Source organism: Elephas maximus, chromosome 10 (assembly GCF_024166365.1).
Source record: "Elephas maximus indicus isolate mEleMax1 chromosome 10, mEleMax1 primary haplotype, whole genome shotgun sequence".
In the NCBI taxonomy this organism is placed as follows: domain Eukaryota; kingdom Metazoa; phylum Chordata; class Mammalia; order Proboscidea; family Elephantidae; genus Elephas; species Elephas maximus.
In genome coordinates, this window is record NC_064828.1 from 65,405,173 (window position 1) to 65,429,781 (window position 24,609).

General features: G+C 41.7%; 1 protein-coding gene across 7 annotated transcripts in view; it reads right to left on the reverse strand.

The window, feature by feature from the left end:
- The window catches only part of DDHD1 (DDHD domain containing 1), a 98,327-nt gene extending 74,484 nt beyond the window's left edge, over positions 1-23,843 (reverse strand). For 4 of the 7 annotated variants that reach the window (XM_049897800.1, XM_049897797.1, XM_049897799.1 and 1 more), the window contains exon 1: positions 22,773-23,843. In XM_049897800.1, the coding sequence (XP_049753757.1) occupies positions 22,773-23,625 (853 nt within the window). In that variant the 5' untranslated portion in view covers positions 23,626-23,843. The remainder of the gene's footprint in view (positions 1-22,772) is intronic. The other 3 variants (XM_049897803.1, XM_049897802.1, XM_049897798.1) reach the window with 1 other exon arrangement.
- Between the last annotated feature and the right edge of the window lie 766 nt (positions 23,844-24,609).

Here is a 24,609-nt window from a genome sequence, read left to right on the forward strand (position 1 = left end):
ACTTGAAGAATATAATCAACATCACTGAATTGTACACGTAGAAACTGTTGAGTTTGTGTATGTTTTGCTGTGTATGCTCAACAAAGGAGCCCCGGTGCCACAGTGGTTAAGTACTTGGCTACTAATCAAAAGGTCAGTGGTTCGAACCCACCAGCCACTTCATGAGAGAAAGATGTGGCAGTCTGCTTACATAGAGATTACAGCCTTGGAAACTCTATGGGCAAGTTCTACTCTGTCCTATAGGGTCGCTATGAGCCAGAATTGATTCGACAGCAACGGGTTTGAGTTTTTCAGTTATTCTCAACAACATAATAAATTAAATAAAATAAAAATTCGATGTAATCTGCATATACATGGGAAATAAACCTGTATCAGAAATGAAGCATACGTTAAAACAGACATTTGAATTTTTAACTATAGCTTAATGGTGATCATCAATTCAATATGGACTATAGCCATTTTATCAGATGATGAAAATCAAAAGAATATGTACTAAATATAGTTGGAACTTTTAGAATTAGTACAGTATCAATCCAACCTATCTATCTTCTCTTCATCATCTCTGTCTGTATGTTTTCCATAGTTTTAAAGTGGCCATAATCAGAATCACTTGAGCAATTAAAAGAAAAGGTAGACCTTCAGGTTTCTTGCTACACAAGTTAAAGACCTAAGAGTCTCTGAAGATAGGGTTCAGAAAGACATATTTTTAAAAATGTTCTCCAGGTTATTATTGTAAAGCAGAATACCTATAAGGGACCATAGGTTCCCAACAAGGTTAAACCAGTACTCTCCGAATCTGATCAAGCACCAAAGGAAAAAATATTTTGAGCATATCACGTATACACACTTATTTATAAGTTAAACATGTATATTACAGTTTTGTAATATATATGTAATATATTACATATACATTACAGTTTTGTAATATATATGTAATATATTACATATATATTACAAAACATACAAAAAATGGCAAATCAAAAGGATGAAACAGAAAGTAAATATAAATTCAAACATTTCATCATATACCTGAATGAAGCCTGCATATGCCATTCTAGAGACTACTGGTTTAAATTACTGAGGATCTTTAATTCCAGCACTGCCCTCTTCTGTGTTTCACACTGATATATATCCAACTGCCCACTGGTTGCATCCATCTGGGTATGCAACAAATACTTTAATTTTTTTTAATTGAATTTTAGATGAAGTTTACAGAACTAGTTTTTTTAATCAGTTAGTACACATATTGTTCTATGACATTGGTTAACAACCCCACGACATGTCAACACTCTCCCTTCTCAACCCTGGGTTCCCTATTATCAGCTTTCCTGTTCCCTCCTGCCTCCTAGTCCCTGCCCCAGGGCTGGTGCACCCCTTTAGTCTTGTTTTGTTCCATCTTTGGCTAGAGGGTGAACCTCAGGAATGACCTCATTACTGAGCTGAAAGGGTGTCTGGGGGCCATATTCTCAGGATTTCTCCAGTCTCTGTTTGGCCAGTGAGACTGGTCTTTATTTTTGAGTTAAAATTTTGTTCTACATTTTTCTCCATCCGTGTCCAGGACCCTCTGTTGTGATCTCTGCCTGAGCAGTCAGTGGCAGTAGCCGAGCATCATCTACTTGTACTGGACTCAGTCCAGTGGAGGGCATGGTAGATGTGGTCCATTAGTCCTTTGGGCTAATCTTTCCCTTGTATCTTTAGTTTTCTTCATTCTTCCTTGCTCCTGAAGGGGCGAGACCAGTGGAGTATACTAGATGGCCACTCACAGGCTTTTACAGCCCCAAACACTACTCACCAAGTAGCATGTAGAACATATTCTTTATGAATTATGTTACATCAGTTGAGCTAGATGCTGCCCCAAGATCATGGCCCCCACAGCTGTCAGCCCAGCAATTCGGTCCCTTGGGGAGTTTGGATGTGTCTATGGAGCTTATCATGACCTTGCCTTGTACAAGTTGTGCTGGCTTCCCCAGTATTGTGTATGCAACAGGTACTTTAAATGCAATATATCAAAATGAACTCTTATTCAGCATCCCTCTGCCACTCCAACCAGGAGAAATGGGGTTGGGTGGGAAAACCTGTTCTTCCCTCACAACCCACCCAAGTCAAAACCATTGGAGATAACCTAGACTACCCTTCCCCTTACTCATACTGAACTGATATGGTACATTCTGTTTCCTTAACATCTTCTTCCACCCTTCCAATAACCATAGTACCACCCCAGACCCTAACTGTTTCTGAGTTCGCATACTGCAGTAACACCCTTAAACTAGTTTCCCTGTCACTGTCTCACTTTCCCAGCTTTCCATTTATATTCTACCGTGTTGCCAGGGTAAAACTCTAGAAATGCAAATCTGATAAAGTCATTTCCCCCATTTTATACTTTCTGATGCTTTTTCCTCATAGGATAAAGTTTAAATTTTCAGTATGAAATGGCATGTTCTGATCCATCTTCTACCCTTTTTTTTTTTAACCTTATTCCCAATGCTCCTGCCAAACAGAACCTCTTGAGTCCTCTGAGTGCATTATCCTCCTTTGTGCCTTTAAACATGCCATTTCCTCTGCAATAATGACTTAAGATCCAACTCAAGCATTAATTTCTCTGGAAAGATTTTTGTAAACTCTAGGTAGAGGTGATCACTCCCTTCCTTTACCTCGTACAGACTAGGTAAATATTTGTCGCATGAAAGCAATAAAATGTGACCTTCCAAATTTAAAAAAGATATAGAGAGAATGAAAACAACTTACATTACAAAAGAGAAATACAAAGCTTAGGAAGATGGCAAACAAACAGAAACTGCCAAAACAGTTACTCGTCAGGAGGATTAACTACCTATGAAAGAAATATAACCATCTCTTACAATTTAAGCTCTAAGTTGGGTTCAAAATCAAAACTAAAGCCTTAAAAACAAACAAACAAAAAAACCAAGGAACAAATGGAGAAAAAGTTTTGTGTAGGCAAAATTCAGAATGCTAACAAAAATAGAAGCAAAAGCTTGAACACGTGCAAAAAAAGAAGCTGAGGAAAACATTTAAGAAACTCCTAAGACCAAAGTGACAAGAAGCTTATTTGAGGAATATATTTAGAAAATCATCAAACAGGAGGAACAAGTGGCAGTAAGAGCAAACAAGGAAATCTTACATAGGTTACAAAATAAGATACAGGGTACCTTCATATCTGCTGTGAGGTCACAGGTAGTATACAGCAGAAAAAGAACTGGTTAAGGATCCAGAAGCCTGAGGCTCTAATCTCATCTATACCTTAACCTCTCTGAGCTTGTTTATCATCTCTAACATGAGGCTATTCTGTCTCGCTGTTGGGTTATGATGGGGACTAGTGAGATACCGTATTTCCAAGTTATGGCACTGTTCCACAATGTGGAATATTTTTTAAAGTTTCTAAAACCACATGCAGTAATTACACCTGGTTTTAAGAGAATCTTGTAGAGCCCTCAGCCATTTATTTGGCTTAATTAAACCTCCTTTTTCTTGCCACCTCTTCCAATATGAAAAACTTCACAGCGTGACAGAGGAGAAGCAGACCCAGAGAACCAAAAAATAATTATACACTAAGACCTGATGATGAGACCACTCCAGGCACACTGTGACTGGAAGTTAACCCAGTGCTTTGATTTACTTTCTGGTGTTATCAGTAAAAGGTAGGTCCTTTGGTGTGAAAACAAGATCTTTAAGAGCTGGTTTTTACATCTGAGTTGTGAAAAATAAGACATAAAAAGGGGGAGACTAGGGAGCATGCCACCACCTCTCAGTATTGTGGTGACATGCGTGTTGCTATAATCCTGAAAAATATGCCACCAGTATTTCACCTACCAGTAGTGTCACCCATAATAGACAGGTTTCAGTGGAGCTTCCAGACTAAGACAGACTAGGAAGAAAAATCTGGAGATTTACTCCCCAAAATTAGCCAATGAAAATCTTATGAATAGCAGCAGAACACTGTCCAATATAGCGCTGAGCCCCTCAGGTTGAAAAGCACTCAAAACATACCTGGGGGAAGAATTGTCTCCTCCAGGTAGAGTCGACCTTAATGATGTGGATGGAGTAAAGCCCTCGGGACCTTCACTTGCTGATATGGCATGACTCAAAATGAAAAGTAACAGCTACAAACACCTATCAGTAATCAGAACATGGAATGTACAAAGCATAAATCAAAGAAAATTGGAAGTCGTCAAAAATGAAATGGAACGCTGGAAGATTGATATCCTAAGCATTAGTGAGCTGAAATGGACTGGTATTGGCCGTTTTTAATCCAATAATCATACAAATTGAAGAGGAATGGTATTGCACTCAGAGTTAAAAAGAACATTTTGAGATTTATCCTGAAATACAATGCTGTCAGTGATACGTTAACATCCACATGCCTACAAGAAAGACCAGTGAGTACAACCATTATTCAAATTTACACACCAACCACGAATGCCAAAGATGAAGAAATAGAAAATTTTTATAAACTGCTGTGGTCTGTAATTGCTCGAACATGCAGTCAAGATGCATTGATAATTACTGGTGATTGGAATGCAAAAGTTAGAATGAAGACAAAGGACCAGTAGTTGGAAAATATGGCCTTGGTAAAAAAGATGCCAGAGATAGAATTCTGCAAGACCAAAGACTTATTCATCAGAAATACTTTTTTCCAACAACACAAGTGATGACTATACATGTGCACATGGCCAGATGGATAGCAGGCACGAAACAGGCTACGTCTGTGGAAAAAGGCAATGGAGGAGCTCAAAATCATCAGTCATGACAAATTCAGGGGCCAAGTGTGGATCAGACCATCAACTGCTCATGCGCAAGTTTAAATTGAAGCTGAAGAAAATCACGGTAAGTTCACAAGAGCCAATGTATGACCTTGAATACATCCTGCCTGAATTTAGAGGCCATCTCAAGAACAGATCTGATGCAATGAACAATAATGACCAAAGACCCGAAGAGATGTGGGATGACATCAAAGACACAATACATGAAGGTAAAAGGTCATTAAAAAGACAGGAAAGGGAAAAAGGACTAAAGTGGATGTCAGAAGAGACTCTGAAACATGCTCTTAAGGGCACAGTAGCTAAAGTAAATGGAAGAAATGATGAAGTAAAAGAGCAAAACAAAAGATTTCAAAGGGTGGCTCCAGAAGACCAAGTAAAGCATTGTACTAAAATGTGTAAAGACCTGGAGTTAGACAACCAAGAGGGAAGAACACGCTTGGCATTTATCAAGCTGAAAGAACTGAAGAAAAAATTCAAGTCTTGAGTTGCAATATTGAAGAATTCTATGGAAAAAAATTTGAATGACACAGAAAGCATCAAAAGAAGATGGAAGGAATACAGAGTAACTGTATCACAAAGAACTGGTCAGTGTTCAACCATTTCAGGAGGCAGCATATGATTAAGAACTGCTAGTACTGAAGGAAAAAGTTCAAGCTGCACTGGTGAAAAACAAGGCTCCAGGAACTGATGGAATGCCAATTGAAATACTTCGATAAAGACATGCAACGCTGGAAGCACTTACTTGTCTATGTCAAGAAATCTGAAAGAGAGCTACCTGGTCAACTGACTGAAAGAGATCCATATTTGTGCCCATTACAAAGAAAGGTGATCAAACAGAATGTCGGAATTACTGGACAGTATCATTAATGTCACATGCTAACAAAATTTTGCTGAAGATAATTCAAAAACAACTGCAGCTGTACATCAACAGGGAACTTCCAGAAGTTCAAGCTGGATTCAGAACAGGATATGGAATGAAGGACATCATTGTCGGGTGGGTCTTGGCTAAAAGCAGAGAATACCACAAAGGTATTTACCTGTGTTTTATCAACTGTGAGAAGGCATTTGACTGTGTAGATCATAAATTATGTTAACAATATGAAGAATGGGAATCCCAGAACACTTAATCATGCTCATGTGGAACCTGCACATAGATCCAGGGGCAGCTGTTTGAACAGGAACACGGTGATACTGTGTGGTTCAAAATCAGAAAAGATATGTGGCAGGGCTGTATCCTTTCACCATATCTATTAAATCTGTATGCTGAACAACTACTGCGAGAAGCCAGCCTATGTGAAGAATGCAGCATTAAAACTGGAGGAAGACTCACTGTCTTAGTGTCCTAGTGCTGCTGTAAAAGAAATACCACAAGTGGGTAGCTTTAAAGAACAGAAATTTATTTTCTCAGTCTCACAGTTTAGGAGACTACAAATCAGAATTTATGGCACTGGCTATAGGTGAAGACTCTCCCTGTTGCCTCTGGGGGAAGAGCCATGTCTTAGCTTCTAGACATGGCGCTGTCAATCCTCACATGTATTTCCCTAGTTTGTGCTGCCTTGTCTGTGTATAGGCTGCTCTTTGTGTCACTCAGAAGTGATCAGATTTAGGCCACACCCTATACTGATGTGGCCTCATTAACATAACAGTGAAAATTCTGTTTCCGAACAGGATTACATTCACGAGTATAGAGGTCAGGGGATACAACTCCATCCATAACACTAATAACTTGCAAGATACAGATGACACAATTTTGCTTGCTGAAAATAAAAACTTGAAACACTTACTGATGAAAGTAAAAGACTACAGAGCTTTCCAAACAGATTATGCCTGAATGTAAAGAAAAAAGAAGTCCTTGTAAGTGGACCAATAAGCAACATCATGATAAATGGAGAAAATATTGAAGTTGTCAAGAATTTCATTCTACCTGGATCAACAATCAACACTCATGGAAACAGCAGTCGAGAAATCAAACGGCATACTGCACTGGGAAAATCTGTTTTAAGAGACCTCTTTAAAAAGCAAAGATGTCACTTTGATGATTAAGTTTCACCTGACCCAAGCCATGGTCTTTTCAATCACCTCATATGCATACGAAAGCTCGACAATGAAAAAAGAAGACAGAAGATAACTGATGCATTTGAACTGCAGTATTGATGAAGAATACTGAATATACCATGGACTGCCAGAAAAACAAATAAATTAGTCTTAGAAGAAATAAAACCAAATGAAAGCGGAATGTTTCTTAGAAGCAAGGATGGCAAAACTTCACCTGGTTACTTTGGACACATCAGCAGTAAAGACCAATCCCTAGATAAGGACACTATGTTTGGTAAAGTAGAGGGTCGGCAAAAACAAGGGAAACCTTCAATAAGATGGACTGACACACAATGGTTCAAACATATCAAAGATCATGAAGATGGTGCAGGACCAGGCAACATTTTGTTAGCTGCCATTAGTCAGAGCCAACTCGATGGCAACTAACAACAACAGGGAGCATGAGAAATCAAATGCAGCAATTGGGAGAAGTGGCCACAGGCATTATTTCAGCAGACAGTTTTGACATCTGTGTAAGTCTAACAATTACTTCCACCCTATAGCTAAAGAAACATTTCAATTATACACTCTGTGTAGTAAAAGGAGCCCTAGTGGTGTAGCTGCTAACTGAAAGGTTGGTGGTTCGAACCTACCCAGCAGCTCTGCAGTCAGGGAAGCGGGGGCGTAGGAAGGTGGAGGAGGGAAAGAGCTGGCAATATGCTTCAGTAAAGATTACTGCCAAGAAAACCCTATGGGGTAGTTCTCCTCTGTCACAAGGGGGTCCCTATGAGTTGAAATCCACTCATAATGACACCTAACAACAACTGTGTAATAAGTAACTACTTGATCCATATCAGCTTGGTAAGAAAGACCAAGGGTGGAGAGAGTAAACCAGTTTGCTAAATTGGAAGGACTAACTTCCACTTCTAGCTATGATGGAGTAATAGGTACTGGACTCACTGAATCTACCTTAAACAACTAGAAACTCAGACGAAATATAATTCAATGATTTTTAGACACTGCAGAACAGGCAGCAGAAGACAGCAGTCCCTCAGAAAACCCCTAATATTGCCCCAGCTTAGTGCCTTGGAGTTTCCAGGCTGCAATGCAGGGAAGGGGAACCTATAGCGAGTCTGGCAGTTTTGCTAAGTTGCAAAACAAAGCTCAGAGTTTAGGGGGGCCAAAGTAGCTAGAATTTGTAGGGAAAAATACTAGAAAGGAGAGGGCTGTACAGAGATATTGCCAGAGATTACTAGAGGGGCTTCCCTGAGCCTTTTGCTGAGTAATAATCTATACACGTGTGGGAAAAAACCACCCAAGGCCAGGGAAAGAACCACCAAAAAGCAATAGGTGGAACAATCTCCAGAGCTCATATAAGGCTGAGTTAGAGTTCATATAAGGCAGAGAATAGTTTGTGTTCCAATCAGCCAGAATATAAGGACCTAACCCACAGGGCATTGAGTGATGCCCTCATAAAGGCATTCCTCCAGTTAAAACGCGCGCACACACACACACACGCACACACACACACAGAACCAACCAGTTGCTGTCAGGCTGATTCAGACTCATTACAGAACAGAACTGCACTCCATTGGTTTTTCATGGCTGTGATCTTTCAGAAGCAGATTGCCAGGCTTTTCTTCTGAGGCACCTCTGGGTGGGTTTGAACTGCCAATCTTTCATTTAGCAGCTGAGTGCTTAGGCGTTTTGGCCACCCAGGGACTCCATATTGCCTCAGTAGTGGAGATAAATTATCCCCAGGCTAAAGGCTGCCCTGGACTCACCTTAACAAAGTTTAAAATAAAGTCTAAAAAGTTGATTTCAAGTAACTTAATTGTATATTAGAACAAATTACAACAACGTTAAAGAAATACTATAAAATCCAGCACACAACAAAAATTTTCCAATGCTTGACATCAAACAAATTACCAGGCATTCAAAGAAGCAAGATAATATAATTCAGAACCAAGAGAAAAGTCAATCAATAGAAACAGACCCAGAAACAACAGAGATAGTAAATTTAGCAGAGAAAGATGTTAACACAAATATTATATTCACTAATTTAAGAAGGTAGAGGAAAACACGAACATCGTAAGGAGAGAAATGTAAGATATTAAAGAATACCTAAATTGGACTTAGAAATACAGTATCATAAATGAAAAATATACCAAATGATATCAATAATAGATTAACCAAAAAACCAAACCCCATTTGCCGACGAGTTGCTTACGACTCATAGTGACCCAACGGTACAGAGTAGAACTGCCCCACAGGGTTTCCAAGGCTGTAAACTTTATGGAAGTGGACTCCCACATCTTTCTCCCATGGAGCTGCTTGGTGGGTTCCAACCACCAACCTTTCAGTTAGCAGCCTGCACCATCTTTTATCTCTCAAGAGAGAAAAAGGAAAGGGAAGCAAGCAGAGAAGGGGGACCTCATACCACCAAGAAAACAGTGCCAGGAGCAGAGTGCATCCTTTGGACCTGAGGTTCCTGTGCTGAGATGCTCCCAGATCACAGGAAGATTGATGACAAGGATCTTCCTCGAGAACCGAAATAGAAAGCCTTCTACCTGGAGCTGATGCCCTGAATCTGGACTTCTAGTCTACTAACCAAAAAAACCAAACCCAGTGACATCGAGTAGATTCCGACTCATAGTGACCCTATAGGACAGGATAGAACTGCCCCATAGAGTTTCCAGGAGCGCCTGGCGGATCTGAACTGCTGACCCTTTGGTTAGCAGCCGTGGCACTTAACCACTACGCCACCAGGGTTTCCTCTAGCCTACTAGACTGAGAAAATACATTTCTCTGTTAAAGCCAACCACTTGTGGTATTTCTGTCACGGCAGCACTAGATCACTAAGACAAAGAAAAAGGATACTTCGGTACAAGGAATATTATCAGGGGTAAAGATGGGTATTTCAAAATGATAAAGGCCTTACTTCATCAAAAGGATATAACAATTCTAAATGTGTGTACCTAATAAGATTCAAAATACATGAAGCAAAAAACAAAATTAAAAATAAAGCCACAATCATGGTTGGAGACTTCAACGTCCCTCTCTCAATAATTGACAGAACAAGTAGACAGGAAAATCAATTAGGATATAAAAGTTTTAAATGGGAAGGACAGAGCAGAAATAGGTAAGTAGAAAGAAAAACAGGGATGAAATAAACATGGGTTGAAGGCTAGTTGCCCTAAAAGAAAAAAAAAATTTTTTTTTTTTTCCTAGCACTCCTTGAAATTCAACCTTGAACTGGCTGAAGAGGTAATTTTCTGAGCGTTTTCTAAGCACAGATAACTGCAGATCACACAGCTCCAAGCCATTCAGACTGGGGTTGGGGTTATGAAATAACAATGTTATTAAAATGTGGTCTTATAAAACCCTTGCAATCAGAATTACTTGGGATACCTAGTGAAGAAAATTCTCAAGCCCCTACTCAGATCTCTTGAATAAAATCATCAGTGATGAGATCTGGGAACTTGCATTTTTAACACACTTCCCAGTGACTGTCAGGCTCAATGAAATCTGTAAACTGCTGATCTAAGATAGGATGGCATTCCTCAGACCCCAGCAGAGGCAATGCAGAGACTGCCTTTACCTGACCTGGAAAAGTCTTTATTTTGGTCAACCTGAGTTTACAGAAGGAATTAAAGTCCCTGCAATGTGACATTTCATTGTGATTCCCAGAACTCTCAGGGAGTGATTAAACAGGTTTAACATGAGCACAAGTATGTATATATGTATCATACTGTATGTATACATGTGTGCATGTGTGTGTCTATACATGGTAATCAAATTTAGGCTGAAGTAATTTTGGTAAGGCTTCCCACTCATCATTTTCACAAATAAGACAGATCCACCCACATGTTTTTTAATGTCCAGAAGCTAGGTTTCTATTTCAAGAGCGAATATACCAGCCTGGTGTAGATATGGTAACTAACACTTATTGAGCCAGGTACTATGCAAAGTGCTCTACATACATGCATTTCAACTGAATCTTCGTAACAACCTTGTAAAGCAGGAATTATCTCCATTTACAAAGGAGAAACTGGGCCACAGAGAGATTATAACTTGCCCAAAGTCAGCTAGGTAAATCAGGGATTCAAGATAAGGGAGTCTGATCATAAAGATCTGTCCTCTGAACGCACATGGCTTTTATTGCCAACATTAGATAAGGGATGGCTGCCTTAAATCCCTAGACTAAGTAAGGGTGGATTCAAGACTACTTCAACTTACATCGCGTACTAGGTACCGAAACCTAGCTGCCACCCCCACCATGCTGTTAACACTGCAGGTCAATTAGGAAGAATCCCTCTAAGTTTTCATGCTGAGGTCTCCTTCACTGTAAGAGGGCCATTTATTTCTTGCCAACATGGCAGAAAACCAAGAGCACTACTGGCTCTGCCTCAACTGAAAACTGAGCAGTCTTTTAGAAAATTGTAAAGTCCTCTGTTGTTGTTGTTAAAAAAAAAAAAAAAAATTTTTTTTTTTAGGTGCCATCCAATCGGTTCTGACTCACAGTGACCCTACGTACAACAGAATGAAACAGTGCCCAGTCCTGTGCCATCTTCACGATTTCTGCCATGTTTGAGCCCATTGTTGCAACCACTGTGTCAATCCATCTCGTCGAGGATCTTCCTTTTTTTCACTGACCCTCTACTTAACCAAGCATGATGTCCTTGTCCAGGATCTAGTCTCACCTGATAACACATCTGAAATATGTGAGACGAAGTCTCGCCATCCTCACTTCTAAGGAACACTGTGGCTGTACTTCCTCCAGAAGTCCTCTACTGTTTCAAAACTCCTGGTAGCTGGAAGAGATCTTCTAAATGAGCTTTTGGGGTAGAGTTAGCATCTTCCATATCTGGTGACAGGGTCCGCATACCTCCAAAAAACAGATATGCTCAAGAATTTTGAATGCTTTTGTGGAGAAGAATCCCTTCTTTCCCACAGGTAACAGATCTCTAAGAGAATGACTGGTTGAACTCCTCTGGGGTTCAAGTCAGGAAGACTCAGAAAAGCACAATTCTTTCTGGTGCCTGAAACACCAGGCCAAAATCAGTCACAGCTTCTCACAAGGGGAGGCAAGTTACACAGGTTCTAGAGCTGTGCCTAATTGAGAGTCGATTACCAAAAGAGCAGGCCAAGAAAATGCAATGTCAGGAAAGAGACTACAAATCAAAGTAGGAGAGTTGAAAGCCAAGAATGTCAAGTGGACTATAAATTTGGAAGGCCAGAAGAGGCAGGAAAATGAAGAAATAATAATAGCTTGTAGTTATACAGAACTTACTATACATCAGGGGACATTTCAAGATCTTTAAATATTTTAACTTGTTTATTACAACAATCCTAAGAGGCAGGTACTATTATCCATGTTTTACAGAAGCAGCAGCTGAGGCACAGAGCATTTATGTTTCCCAAGGTCATAGACGGTATATAGCAGAGCTGGGATTTGGGCCTAGGTAGCCTGGTTCCAGTGCTGATTCACATGTTTTACCACTACACAATGCTGCCTCCCTAGAAAAACCAGTAAGAGTTGAAATGCAGGGGGCAGAAATGACACTGATAAGCTACAGTCGGGTCAGAGTTGATTTGAAAACAAATGTAAACCAGGCTCACCCTTTATGTGTGACCTATCATACTTTGATGGGTTGTAGGTCTTTCCAAAAAAGAATTCAGAATTCCAAACAATTCAATCCAGCATCCCAGGATTAGAGACGTTCCCTATATACAAGGTACGCATTTCTCCCCCACCAAAAAAAGTGTGAATAGATAATGCAGTCTACACAGAATAGTGTAACAAGGCTAACGAGCAAACAGATTAAAGAATAAACTACAATTATACCCAAAAAGACACTCTAAAACATAAGGTTCTGATTTTTTTCCAGTGAAAGGCAAACAGCAGAACCATGAGGAAGTTTTGCTAATCTTAAATAAGAAGGCTGATAATGGCTGGATGTATTTGGAAGAGCTAGGATGTGGGCCATAGGAATATATCGACACAGGCAAGTATCTGTTCACAAGAACACCTGTCTCATTTAATGCTAGCCACATAGTAAGGATTCATTACGGTACTGAAGAATAAGCATGGAAGAGTGAGTGTCATGACAAATGCGTGAGCAGCCATACTGAGATTTCCTCAGTTTGAATGGTGTTAAACAATCAGTTTGGTTTAGTTCCAAGTAGGCTCTCCATACTATTTTTCCCTGACTGTCTTTTGATTCACAACAAAGACTTTGTTTTCAAAACATACACAAATGTGGGAGAACTAATGTTTAAATCCTCTACATATCTGTCAGTTTGTCATACTGTGGGACCTTGCACGTTGCTGTGATGCTGGAAGCTATGCCACCAGTATTCAGATACCAGCAGGGTCACCCATGGCGGAGAGATTTCAGCTGAGCTTCCAGACTAAGACAGACAAGGAAGAAGGACCCGGCAGTTTACTTCTGAAAAGAATTAGCCAGTGATAACCTTATGAATAGCAGTGGAACACTGTCTGATATAGGGCCAGGAAGATGAGCCCCCAGGTTGGAAGGCACTCAAAACACAACTGGGGAAAAGCTGCCTCCCCAAAGTAGAGTCAACCTTAATAACGTGGATGTATTCAAGCTTTTGGGACCTTCATTTGCTGATGTGGTATGACTTAAAATGAGAAGAAACAGCTATAGATATCCATTAATAATTGGAACCTGGAATGTATGAAGTATGAATCTAGGAAAATTGTAAATCATCAAAAATGGAATGCATAAACATCAATATCCTAGGCATTAGCAAGCTGAAATGGACTGGTATTGGCCATTTTGAATTGGACAATCATACGTTCTACTTGCCAGGAATGACAACTTGAAGAGCAATGGCATTGTATTCACCGTCAAAAAGAACATTTCAGAATTTATCCTGAAGTACAACGCTGTCAGTGAGAGGATAATATTCAGGCGCCTACAAGGAAGACCAGTTAATATGATTATTATTCAAATTAATGCACCAAACACTTAGGCCAAAGATGAAGAAATGGAAGAATTTTACCAGTTTCTGCAGTCTGAAATCTATCAAATATGCAATCAGGATGCACTGATAATTACTGGTGATTGGAATGGGAAAGTTTGAAACAAAGAAGGATTGGTAGTTGGAAAATATGGCCTTGGTGATGTAACCAGTGCCAGAGATCACTTGATAGAATTTTGCATGACCAAGGACTTCTTCATTTCAAATACTTTTTTTCACCAACATAAACAGTGACTATACACATGGACATCACCAAATGGAATACACAGGAATCAAATCAACTACATCTGCGGAAAAAGACGATGGAAAAACTCAATATCATCCGTCAGAACAAGGCCAGGGGCCGACTGTGGAACAGACCATCAATTGCTCACATGCAAGTTCAGGCTGAAACTGAAGAAAACTAGAACAAGCCCACGAGAGTCAAAGTATGACCTTGAGTATATCCCACCTTAATTTTAGAGACCATCTCAAGAACAGATTTGACATGTTGAACACTAATGACTGGAGACCAGACGAGTTGCGGAATGACATCAAGGACACCGTACATGAAGAAACCAAAAGGGTCATTAAAAAGACAAGAAAGAACAGACCAAAACGGATGTCAGAAGAGACTTTGAAACTTGCAGTTGAAAGCTGAACAGCTAAAGCAAAAGGAAGAAATGATGAAGTAAAAAAACTGAACAGAAGATTTCAAAGGGTGCAGCTCAAGAAGACCAAGTAAAGTATTATAATGATGTGCAAAGACCTGGAGATAGAAAATCAAAAGGAAGAATATGCTCAGCATTTCTCTGGGTGAAAGAAATGAAGAAGAAATTCAAGCCTTGAGTTGCAATAGTGAAGCATTCTATGGGGAAAATATTAAATGGCACAGGAAGCATCAAAAGAAGATGGAAGGAATACAGAGTCACTGAACCAAAAAGAACTAGTCCGTGTTCAACCATTTCAGGAGGCAGCATATGATCAGGAACCAATGGTACTGAAGGAAGAAGTCTAAGCTCCACTGAAGGCACTGGCAAAAAACAAGGCTCCGGGAATTGACAAATACCAATCGAGATGTTTCAACAAATGAATGCAGCACTGAAGTGCTCACTCATCTATGCCAAGAAATTTGGAAGACAGCTACCTGGCCAACCTACTGGAAGCGATCCATATTTATACCTATCCCCAAGAAAGGTGATCCAACTGAATGCGGAAATTATCGAACAGTATCATTAATATCACATGTAAGTAAAATTTAGCTTAAGATCACTGAAAAGCGGTTGTAGCAGCATATCGACAGGGAATTGCCAGAAATTCAAGCAAGATTCAGAAGAGAACATGGAACCAGGGATAACATCACCGATGTCAGACTGATCTTGGCTGAAAGCAGAGAATACCAGTAGGATGTTTACCTGTGTTTTATTGACTATGCTAAGGCATTTGACTGTATGGATCATAACAAATTACGGGTCACACTGCAGAGGATGGGAATTCCAGAACACTAAATTGTGCTCATGAGGAACCTTTACATAGATCAGGAGGCAGTTGTTTGGACAGAAGAAGGGGTACTGCATGGTTTAAAGTCAGGAAAGGTGTGTGTCAAGGTTGTATCCTTTTATCATACCTATTCAATCTGTGTGCTGAGAAAATAATACGAGAAGCTGGACTGTATGAAGAAGAACAGGGCATCAGGATTGGCAGAAGAATAATTAACAACTTGTGTTATGCAGATGACACAACCCTGCTTGCTGAAAGTGAAGAGCACTTGAAGCACTTACAAAGAAGATCAAACACCACAGCCTTCAGTATAGATTCCACCTCAACATAAAGAAAACAAAAACCCTCACAACTGGACCAATACATAACATCATGATAAACAGAGAAAAGACTGAAGTTGTCAAGGATTTCATTTTACTTGGATCCACAATCAACACCCATTGAAGCAGCAGTCGAGAAAAAGATGCATTGCATTGGACAAATCTGCTGCAACGGACCTTTTTAAAGTGTTGAAAAGCAAAGATGTCACCCTGAGGACTAAGGTGTCCCTGACCCAAACCATGGTATTTTCAATTGCTTCATATGCATGCGAAAGCTGGACAATGAATAAAGAAGATCGAAGAGGAGTTGATGCCTTTGAACTGTGGTGCTGGCGAAGAACACTGAATATACCATGGACTGCCAAAAGAACGAACAAATCTGTCATGGAAGAAGTACAACCAGAATGTCCTTAGAAGCAAGGACGGTGAGACTGCGTCTTACATACTTTGGACATGTTGTCAGGAAGGATCAGTCCCTGGAGAAGGACATCATGCTTGGTAAAGTAGCGGGTCAGTGAAAAAGTGGAAGACCCTCAAGGAGATGGACTGACATTGACTGTAACAATGGGCTCTGGCAAAACGACTGTTAGCATGGAGCAGGGGCAGTGTTTTGCTCTGTGGTACCCAGAGTCGCTATGAGTCAGAGCCAACTAGACGGTACCTAACAAAAACAACAACGTTTAAATATACGGTAAATATTTAAATGCAAGTTTTACTAAAGGTGGGTGAATCAGGTGGGTATGGGACATTCTGGGCCTACCTAGAAGCAATTTTATAGAATGGGAAGAAAATAATGGATGAGGTCAATAATAAACCAAGTGAAAGTTGATCATTTGTAACAGGTAGTAAATTACAAAGCATTTAACTATGCCTGTGTCTCTTTTTTTTGTGTGTCAAGGTGCAGACATAATTCCTACTTAGCTCCCTTTGTGTAGTCTAAAGTTGCTGAGCAGCACATTTCATGGCATATAATGTAGAATCTTATGTCTTAGCATAGAATATTCAGTTCTTTGTCCCATATCATCTGTCTCAAGAGCTATCTTGCATCAATGTTTTGTTCAAAGTCCATTGAGAAGTAGTCAAAGGGAGAGTTAGTAATATTAGAGAAATTTTCCATTCATAGTTAAAATTATATTCCAGCAAATAAAGGTGTAACTCTCAGGTATTTGGAAGAGCCATCCATTCTGATGGAATTTATATTTCTCTAAGGTTTCCAGATTATCTGAGGTCACGGGATACAGAAGTACCAAGAACAATGTAATTTCCAAAGGCAATCCTGGCCCCCAGCAGGCATTCGACAGAGCTTATTTGAACGTATAAGAAAAATGATTATAAAGATTATCTAGATAAAGTTTAATGTAAGAAAACAGTAGAGAAAATATTAAGGAACATACAATTTATTATTGTATGGTAATCTGGTAAAATTGGAAAGCAGTGCATAAAATTAACTAAAATTGCTTTTATACAATCAAATTTTCCCAGTTTCTCTTTGGTTCTCTGGTACAAGCAATTCCTACTTTTCATCACCTTGAATTTCACCTGTTTCCTATCAAAAAGTACCTGTATTTTGCTTTTCATTCCAGTAATCCATTCATTTGTCACTGATCCAACATCTTTTGTGGGCACAATTTCCCTTTTCCAATGCAGACTCAAAAGAGAAGAATTGTAGGTTATAAAAAATGATGTTTTTCCTTGTTCCACTTTTTAAATGAGCTTTTAGGAGTATACTGTGGCTAGAAAGAAGGGACTGCCTTCATCTATACCCCTTACCGGTGCTGAAAGTTTTTCTCGATAACATGCACAGTTTAAACTCCATCACCCTCATGAAAAGATAAAGGTCTTAGATTAGATTCCCCCACACTCAGGGATTCCAGAACTATCTGCCTTTCTATTTCGTCTGCCAATAATCTCAATCGTAGGCTTCCTGTGAGCACATTCCCCATTTCTGTCGTTCCTCCCTCTTTCCTTACTCCCCCCTTTCCCAGTGTCCATAATTCTCAGGATTTCTTGATTGGTGCATCCAGATTTTTCTTGCTGTCTACAGAAAATGGTCAGCCCTAGGGTTCCAGACATCAAAGGTCTCAAAAAGGCAGAAACTGTAGAGTGGTATGTGCGGATAAAAGACCCAGGAAATAAAATTTGGAAAAGAGCACAAAAGGTCTCTTTTATGACAAAATGGTAAAGGAAAGAAGATATTGACAGAGGAAAGAAAACAGCACTAATTACCTTGAATATTTATATAAAGCATTTGTATAAACATGCATAATTACAGTTGAGCCATATATAAACAAGGTGGTCAAATAACTGGTATTAGATCAACTTTTAAACTAATGGTACAATGCAAAGGGAAAAAGAAGTCCTCAATGCCTTGGCCAGGTAGTGTCAAGTCCTTTCCTCCATATATGCCACACTAGACATTCATATCCTTGTGCTGTTTTATTAAGTCACTGACAAGTGCCATTAGTCTAAAGCCAATTTGAACTGGGATGGGATGGGTTTTCAGAAGACTGCGGCCAGGGTTCTGCAAACTTGAACAGCTAGGGGCTCCGATGCAAGTCAAGGTGGCTTTCCATTGTGGGCTGGAGGGGAGGGACGGATACTGCAGTTAAAGGAGTAAGAGATTAAAGTCTGCAGCACTTACTCGGGGTCAGGCATGCCAATGCCTGGCCTCTATCCTCTACCCCTGCTGCTGTCCAGTCAATTCCAACTCACAGCAACCCTACAGGACTGAGCAGAACCGCACCATGAGGTTTCCAAGGCTGTAATCTTTTACAGAAGAAGATTGCCGCATCTTTCTTCCACAGAGAGGCTGGTGGATTTGAACTATTGACCGTTTGGTTAGTAGCTGAGTGCTTAGCCACCCGGGATTTTTGGAGGTAGAAGCTGATCCAGAATCTTTCCACCCCTTGGGCCTCATTACTTTCTCATGATGCCCTGAGCCTCATAAATGACTGGTATTAACCCTTGAATGGAAAAGGCCTAACAGATTGTTACATCTACGAGTTAATAAACATTATATAATTTGGGTATTTATGAGAAAAGCCTTATTTTTTCTACCCGATTTTATTGGGAATATTATTTTCCTTTTACTCCAATGTACTGTGAAGACAAGTGATTAGTTTTAAAGTATTTGAAACAGAAAATGGTCTGGAATTATAATAGCGGCAAGTAGACCTCATATGTATACCAGAACGGGAAGGAGGAAGCTGTGGCTTATAGTTAATGACTGCTTTTGGAAACTACACATTCATATAAAAATTTGGTCAATTAAATTACTTTGGTCAATGAATGGAAGTTATATACTCCCTAGTGTATACCAAACATATTACTGCCATCAGAACTACTATGAGACTATGCTTTCTAAACTCCTCAAATTTCTCTAGAATGCTCCAAATGTGCTCCCATCAGCTATTACTAAATGTTTCTTGCCAATATTCTTCACAAATATACGTTTACCTCTGATGAGGTGTAGGTCAGTAACAAACGTGGCACAATTTTGCACTGGTCAACCTTACTAACCTTCATATGAACATCTACAAATAAGGTATACTGTTTTTTGAGATCCACACAGATACAGTTAACACTTGACCAATACTTACTATGTGCCAACCACTGTTCTAAGCACTTTACATATAATCATCCTCAAAACAAGCCTATGAAGTGGATACAAATAGCTTAGGAAGAAGACTGGGAGCAAGGCAGTTCACTTAGCCATTACTCGGCAACAATCAGTTTTTATCTAAAATGTCTACATGCAGCCAGAAAAATATCTGAACATATAATAAAACGAAAACAAATTTCGTATAACTAATACTTTTTCATATGTAATAAAATTCGCCCCCTATCTACAGAAAACAAATACTGTTTCCCTTTCTATTTGTGTACCCCAAACTGATTTAAATTGTGACTGCTAATAAGAGATTAAACCAGGCATAGCCCATACCCACAAGCAGGGCTCAATTAGGTCACGAAGTCTAAATGGATACTTGAATCCTACCACCAAGCTATAAAGGAACTTGTTGGACTGTTTTTTTTTAGCCTTTCATAATCACTATCCAGAAAGTTTCCAGAAAGGTTAAAAGAGTAAAAATGGGGAGAAGTCAAAAGCTCTGACGTATCGTAAGAATTCTTCCATGTGAAGAATGGTTGGGGAGATCATACTAGACGGAGCCCTCCAAAGGGGTGAGAAAATTTACATAATACACATAGACTTGAAGAAACAATTAGAGCAAAGTTATAAGAGATTTTGTAAGAAGTGGCAAATTATGGGATGCCACAAAAAGCACTATTGTATTTTCACCGTAGCTTTTTCTATGAGGACCTTGGATACCCACAGGATTGTACCGTACAGAAAACTATTTAGAAAATGTTAAAATGGAGCCAAAATAGTGTTGCTGTCATGTTAATTGACAAAAATGTATTTACAATCTATAATAAGCCTACTAGCTATCTGCATCAGGAAAGAAGATTCCAAAAGACTAAGTTCATAAGCCCTTTCAGGGTAACTTATTGTAAGGCACTCACTATTTCTCACCTGATTTATGATGCTAGCTTTCTAATGATACTGTGTTTGCGACCTTCCAATCCAATCTCCACATTGTCACCGATCACATAAGTAACAGAGAACCTTCAACTGTTTCGTTCTCCTTAACTCACTGGGTAAAGTCCAAACTCCTTAGCACTGCACATCCACCCTTGTCCCTTTTCCAGCTACTCTCCTAAATGAGCCATGCATGTACTAGTGCTCCTACATGTTCTCCATCCTGTTCCCCTACCCACCCAGGTGCATCTTGGCCCCTGCAAGCACAGCCACCGTTTCCTCGAAATGTCATGCAGTTTCATGCCTCTGTGTCCTTGCAGATGTTACCCCACTTGGTTGGAATGCCTTTCCTTCTACCTTCCCCGTTTCTTTGCCTTATAAATTCATTCTTTAGGACTCAGCCTCACATCTTCTGGGAAGCCTTCCTGACACCCTCAACCTTGGATGGGTCAGATGCTCTTTGAACACTGCACTGTATTCCCCCATTAGACTACAGATTGCTTTACCACTTTCCAGCTGATTACTTCAAACAAGTTCATTAATTCCAGTGATCCCATTTGTTCATATACAGAATTTTAACATTAATTTGATACCACTGGGAAATAATGAATGTGAAAATCATTTTGTAAACAGGAAAGCACTATGTTAGCATTAACAATTTTATCATAAACCAATAGAGCATTCTAGGTGAATATACTTAACTTTGTTCTAAGGGTAAAGATTCATCTTTTGGTGTTCGGTCCCCTCTCCAAGGATGACCTGCATTTTACACAACTGTCTGGCTCCATTAAGTCTTTGTGCATCCATCTTTAGGAAAAAAAAAAATCTACACAGTGATGTTCTGATCTTATGAAGAAAGCTCCTAAAGGGTAAGGATTTTCCTTTTTTCTACCTTTCCTAATGCTTTTATAGGAGTAACTGTACCACGCATGCACAAATACTCAGTAAATATGAACAAAATGAATGAACGGAAACAAGAATATCTGACCCTTGTTAAGTTGCTGTTGAGTCAGTTGCAACTCATGATGACCTTATGTGTAATCCTGCCCTTAGTGAGCTTATAATCAAGAGGAGTGATGTGACAGGTCTTACATGATTCTGACCTTGTGAAAATGGTAACAAATGCCTTCAGTGCCATCTTAAATTGTACTAAGAAATTAAATTTCCTGCTATGCTTATTTAGTGATTTGACACATGCTGTCATTACCATCTTAGTGACTCATGCTTACCACGAATTTTTTTTTTAACATTATCAGAATCCCTGATGCAATTCAACACCAATTTCTTGAATATCTATTGCACTATGGGCCCTTGTGGTGCAGTGGTTAAGAGCTACCGCTGCTAACCAAAAAAAGGCTGGCAGTTCAAATCTACCAGCCCCTCCTTAGAAATCCTATGGGGCAGTTCTACCCTGTCCTATACGGTCACTGAGTCAGAACTGACCCGAGGGCAATGGGTTTGGGTTTTTTTTTTTTTTTTTGAGGCTTTATTAGAATACAAAGATAAAGGCAATAGACTCTGCCCATAAGAGCCTAAATGTATAAAAAAGAAGCTAAGCCACAAACACAGATAATTAATACAAGGCAGAATATTGTAAGAAATATGGAGAACCTAAGTCTAGCGACAATCAGTGAAGATATCTGAATTAGGATGTTGGATCCATTAGAATTAAAACCATATATTACAAAATATTGGTGGCCAATAGCTTCTGTTAGCACAGAATATCTGCTATATATTACATATGTAACCTTTGCTACAGGCACTGACAGATATTTCTGGTCACCTTATTCGAATTATAATAATAATTGTGTTCCTGTCTAATGATAAGGGCCGAACACTAACCTCATAAAACACAAATGTGTACAGATCCAAGTCCTTTATGAGGTAGGTACAACTATCCTCATTTTATGCATGAGGAAATCGAGGGACGGGCCTTATAATTTTGTAAGATTAACATGCAAAAATAAAAATATAAAAACAAGCACTTAAGGGGCAAAAACGAGTATTCCATAAAGAGAATGAGCGAGCCCAATTACCAGAACTTGGGTGCTTCATGCAGTGCTTTCTACCTTTCCCAAACGTAACCTATTTCCCCCCCCTTTCCCTCCAGGGATTAATCTTCTTCTCCTGAGTCCATAACTGAACTATTGATTCTCGTGCAGATCCTCTCAAATCTTCCCACCCTAGAGCGCACGCTGCTATTTAAAGCAGTTCAGGGTAAATGAGCCCGAATCAGATCCCCAGTTGGACAAAGCTGTGGAAGGGACAAGAAATTAAACCTTTTGGGTTGGGGATACCTTCCTGGATCACCTCTAGGGGATGGCAGCAGCACCTGGCTCACCAAGGAGACGCTACCCCGGCAGTCTGCTCTCCCCTAGATCCCAGGCACCTTGGGTTTTGCCATCTGCTCGTTTACCCTTCACTTGCCAGCTCTCCCCGCACGATCTCCATTCTGCCCTCAGCAAACGCCAGGCCTCACGCGCCTCCCTCTCCGCAGCCGTCAAGTGCCAAACGCACCCTGGTGCGTCTGTAGGTGCAGCCCGTCCCGCCCAAACCCCGGCCTCCTCCTGACGAGGGGCCGCCGCGAGCCCTCCCCCGGCCGCTACTCACGGTTCCAGTACACAGGGTAGCACTCTCCTTGGGTTACATCCACCTCGTAGAGTCCGCCCCGCACGCACACCGGCTCGATGTTCACCACCTCCTCCATCTCTGGCTCGTGCCTCGCCGCGCGCGGGCAGAACCCGCAGGCGCGGTCCTCGTCGTCGTCCTCCCCGGAGCTGGAGGCCGGGCCTGCGAGGGTACCCGAGCCGCACACATGGTCGCCGTCCAGGTCCTCGGCCTGGGGCCGGGCGCCTGTGGCCTGCAGCAGGGTCCGGAAGGCGAGCTCAATGCGGAGCGAGTCGTAGCCGATGAAGGGCTTCCAAGCCTTCTTGTCCTCTTTGTAGAACCAGCGCACCTCCTCCGGGCCCAGCTCCGTCACCACCTCGTAGCGGTGCCGAGCGGCCGAGCCGCCCAGCCGGCTGCGCTTCCTCTCCCCGGACCCCCCTCCCGCCGCCCCGCCGCCCCCGGAGTTCGACGGGACCAGCGGCGGCTGCTGCGGCGGATGCAGTGACAAGGTGCTGCCGCCGCCGCCGCTCTCGCCCTCGCTGTAGTAGCGTAGCGAGGAGCCTGACTCGGCTGAGCTGAAGTCATAGTTCTCGTCACTGAGGCAGGAGTCCAGCGCCAGGTGGTGGTTGTGGTCCTCGGCGCCGGACGCCAAGTGCAGTCCGGGGTCAGCGCGCAGCAGGGCCAGGGGCACCTCGCCGTCGCCTGGGTCCCCGCCGGGCAGGTGCTCGAAGCAGCAGACGCTACCCCCGAACGCCGGCTCCGCATCCGAGCCCAGCTCCCAGGCGCCGCCGCCGCCGCCGCCGCCCCGGCCGTTATGTTCCGGACTCCGCGGTGACCCGCGGCCCGGGTAATTCATGGTGCGGAAACACCGCCCGCTGCCCGGCCCCGCGCCGAGCCGTGGCCCCCAGCGCTTCCGCCACACATTAAACGCCGCAGCCCTCTGAGCCCGGAGTTTCTAATCTTTCAAATCCCGAACCCGGCTGCGCAGGCAGCGGCGGCGTCTCCGCCCCCCTCGAGGCCCGCGGTCGCCGCACGCGCGTTCCGCGGCCCGCCTCATTGTCACGCAGCCCGACGTAGGCGGCGCTTGGGCCGTCGGCCCCGCCCCGCCGGCCGCGCGCACAGCCCAGGAGACCCCGCCCCTGCCGGCGCTGCGCGTGGGCCCCTCTGTACTTCCCCGCCTCGGGTGTTGCGTCGGCGGGGGTCACCAGGCCACCTTTTGGCATCTTCAACTCTCTTCCGCCTTCTCCAGCTCCCTTCCGCCTCCTCTCTCTTCTCCCTGAACAGCTGCGTCTGCACCGCCCTTTTGAGATTCAGAGCCCAGATGCAGAGTGTTTACCCCACTCATCCTTGCACTCACCCCGGAAGTTGGGTTCTCCCAGCATTGCTTTTGTGGCCTTAGGCCCACATGCAACTTCAGCTGGACCTCTTCGGTCACCTGGTTCTGGTTCCTTCCAGAATTGTCGGCCTACATGAGGGCGTTGCACCCTAGGCCTACCGATTTCTCACCTCAGCGGCACCACTCCCACTCAGAAGCCTGAGCCTAAACCTCCCTCCATATGCCACCTCGTATTATTATCTTTCAATACTTATTTCCTGTTTTCTCACCCTCATTGTAAACCCCATGAGACTGGTTTTGTATGTCTCAGCTTCTCCCTCACAATGGGGACCTACTTAATGTTTGTTGGTTATAATGATGGCAAATCCACCAGGTGTGGCAGAAAGATAATTAGATTGAAAACTAGGTTGTAGACTCAGTTTTAAGGAGCCGTGGTGGCGCAGTGGTTAAAGCACTGAGCTGCTAACCTAAAGGTTGGGAGTGGAACCCATCACAGCAATTCCG